The following is a 3,393-nucleotide window of genomic DNA, read 5'->3' on the forward strand; positions in this document are numbered from 1 at the left end:
TCCAGAATGCCCTGGACCATTTTCCTGTTAAAGGGGTTTGGTTAAAAATAATGCTTCATTTCATGTATTCCTCAAATAAATTCAATGATCCTATGGTAACAGTAAGTTGGTAAATTGTTTCCGTTTTTTTAGAGCACAAAAATATCAACAACTTTTGACAAACTTTTTTGAAAAAAACGCCAAAATACGTTTTTCGAGACCTTTTCAACTACTATCAGAACTCATTTAGTTGCGTGACTGTAATAATCCCAATTTTTTTAATGTAGTTTTTTCCCCAGTGGAAAGTTTTTTATTTCCAATGATAGACCCTACCTAGCAAAGCTTGAAAGCTCCTGGTCCATGCTAGGAAATCTCTTGCGGATGATCTCCTCAATGATGGCCTCCGTGGCCTCCTGAAGAGTCAAGCCCCCGGACCTGAACTCATTCAGAAGGGTCAGGGACGCCTTCTTCTGCGAGTAGAGAAGATCTGGAGTTTCCGTGAAGCGGTTGGATGGGAGACACCAAAACCATATCTCCACTGTACAAGACACAACCATGTCGGCCATTTCCATGGTCTCTGTAAACCTCCCGGCTTCAATGACGTCTGGTGCTAAAAAATGGGAAATAGAAAAAATGTAATGCCTTTATCTTCCTTTACCAAGGATACAGTGATAAACGGAAATCTTTTAAATAGGAAGTCGACTTTTAGACTCAAATTAAGTGAAAGTGCTATGATCGGACCTCAACCTTTTGGTATCAAATGAAAGCTAAGGAACCCAGGGAATACAGCAGCAGCAACAAATCCAGTGTTTAATCTTCTAATGACCTAAATGACCTCAAAAAATTAAAATGTTGAACTATGGCTTTATGCATATCAAACAAAAGATAGGAATCCAGGGAATACCTTTACCAGGGATACAGTGATAAACGGAAAACTCTGAAAAAGAAAGTCGACTTTTAGACTCAAATTAAGTGAAAGTCATTCAGTGCTATGATTGGACTTCAACCTTTTGGTATTTTCTTACCTGGATGGGCTGCCAGCTGATGTCGATTTATATCCTGAAGAGAAGGGCATCTAAGGTCACACGCGATGCAAACATAGGGATAACTCTCTGGCCCCAAATGCTTCCTCAGGTTGTGTGCTGTTAAATTACTTCTTCGGGCCGTTGTGTACCCACACTCATTACATTGCAATATTTTTCGAGGACTCATTTTTCTATTACCAAACAACAAAAGTTGTGATTAATTGAGAAATAACTGATTCTGTGGGTTTTAGCATGAATATGATAACAATGAATATATAAAAAATCGATTATTTTGTTGCAATAAAAGCGGTAGCACCTTCCACATTAATCAACTACAATTAATATATAAAAAAATCGATTATTTTGTTGAAATAGAAGCAACCTTACAAAATAACCAACAATAAACTATAATTCCGTTCAGTCGTCTCTGCAGCTTACGAAATTATACAAAAAATCTACAAAACTTTGTATTTGACCTATTGCAGATAAAAAGCTGCTATTTAACCAAGTGCACTTACTATAAACCTTAATAAGTTGTAATTTTGAGTGGTCATAAGCATAGGTATGATTAAAATGAACTAAATAAAAAAATCAACCATCATTTTGTTTTTAAAGGCCAAACCACCTTGGAAAATAAATAATTAATAATTAATTGTAAAAACTATAATCTATAATCTCTAAATCAGAGTTTCGGATCCGGATCCGTATCATTTGGTCGGATCCGGATCCGTATCAGGAAAAGTTGATATGGAACCGGGTAGCGGCAAAAATTAACCAAAACCATGGAATAAATAAATCAAAATGGATCGTAAATGTATTATTTACATTTTACATGACGAAAATTTTTCAAAATTATCTTTAATAATTTAATGTTTACATTTATATAATAGTAAATTAATGATAAATTAATTGTTACATTTCGCCCGGTTTCGGAATATATAATAAATATAGTTTATAAATTATAACCTTGCATAACATTTAATAGGGAAAATCCGATTCACAGAATCAAAAGTTACCTCGGATCCGGATCCGTATCAGGATCCGGATCCATCATCACGGATGCGGATCCGCGGATCTGAATCAAAATGATATGGATCCGAAACACTGCTCTAAATTTTCATATTAATTTTTAGGCAAGGTCTAATACATATCCGTCTTTTTCAAAAATTAGAAGTGCATAATACACTATTTTATTAACTAAAATAAACAATTTAAAATTTAATTGCTCAATCTGAAACAAATTGTATCATCATTATTGTCAGACATCTGATGGAAGGAACAAACATTCATCCATCTCTTCTTTCTTTTCCATCTAATAATATAAAAGTTAGGTAAAACTTTTTCTTCATGGTTTACATAGAAATTATTTCTCTTTAATCCTGAACATAATTTATTACTGCTCGATGAAGAACTCGATCCTTACTCCCAGACTTAATCCATACTCCCAGACTCGATCCTTACTTCATGATTGAGTCCTGAAGTAAGGACAGAGTCTTGAACTAAGGATAAGTCCTGGAGTAAAAATCGAATCCTGGAGTACACCCTAGTACTCTATACTTTTCTCTTTATCCTATAAACCTAGTTCTTTATACTTTTCTCTTTATCCTGTAAACTATAGTTCTCTATACTGTTCTGCTAATCCTGTAAACCCTAGTTCTCTATACTTCTCTTTATCCTATAAACCCTAGTTCTCTCTACTTCTCTTTATATCCTATAAACCCTAGTTCTCTATACTTTTCTCCTTATCCTGTAAACCCTAGTTCTCTATACTTCTCTCTATATCCTATAAACCCTAGTTCTCTATACTGTTCTCCTTATCCTATAAACCCTAGTTCTCTCTACTTCTCTCTATATCCTATAAACCCTAGTTCTCTATACTTTTCTCCTTATCCTGTAAACCCTAGTTCTCTATACTTCTCTCTATATCCTATAAACCATAGTTCTCTATACTTCTCTCTATATCCTATAAACCATAGTTCTCTATACTTCTCTCTATATCCTGTAAACCTTAGTTCTCTATAGTTTGCTCTTTATCCTGTGAACCCTAGTTCTCTATACTCCTCTCTATATCCAATAAACCCTAGTTCTCTATACTTCTCTCTATATCCTATAAATCATAGTTCTCTATACTCCTCTCTATATCCTATAAACCCTAGTTCTCTATACTTCTCTCTATATCCTGTAAACCATAGTTCTCTATACTTCTCTCTATATCCTATAAACCCTAGTTCTCTATACTTCTCTCTATATCCTGTAAACCATAGTTCTCTATACTTCTCTCTATATCCTGTAACCCTAGTTCTCTATACTTTTCTCCTTATCCTGTACACCCTAGTTCTATATACTTTTATCTTTATCCTGTAACTATTTAGGCATGTACCCAAAAAAT

At 34.3% G+C, this 3,393-nt stretch overlaps 1 protein-coding gene across 1 annotated transcript; it reads right to left on the reverse strand.

Moving 5' to 3' along the window:
• Positions 1-312: 312 nt before the first annotated feature.
• On the reverse strand, positions 313-1,191 carry LOC111717351 (uncharacterized; the record flags this gene model as incomplete). The annotated part of the gene is given in 2 exon segments (XM_023492853.1): positions 313-589; positions 1,005-1,191. Coding segments are annotated over 2 exon segments (464 nt in total), but the record flags the coding sequence as incomplete, so codon positions are not given.
• Between the last annotated feature and the right edge of the window lie 2,202 nt (positions 1,192-3,393).

This window comes from Eurytemora carolleeae, unplaced genomic scaffold (genome assembly GCF_000591075.1).
Source record: "Eurytemora carolleeae unplaced genomic scaffold, Eaff_2.0 scaffold2099, whole genome shotgun sequence".
Taxonomy (NCBI): Eukaryota; Metazoa; Arthropoda; class Copepoda; order Calanoida; family Temoridae; genus Eurytemora; species Eurytemora carolleeae.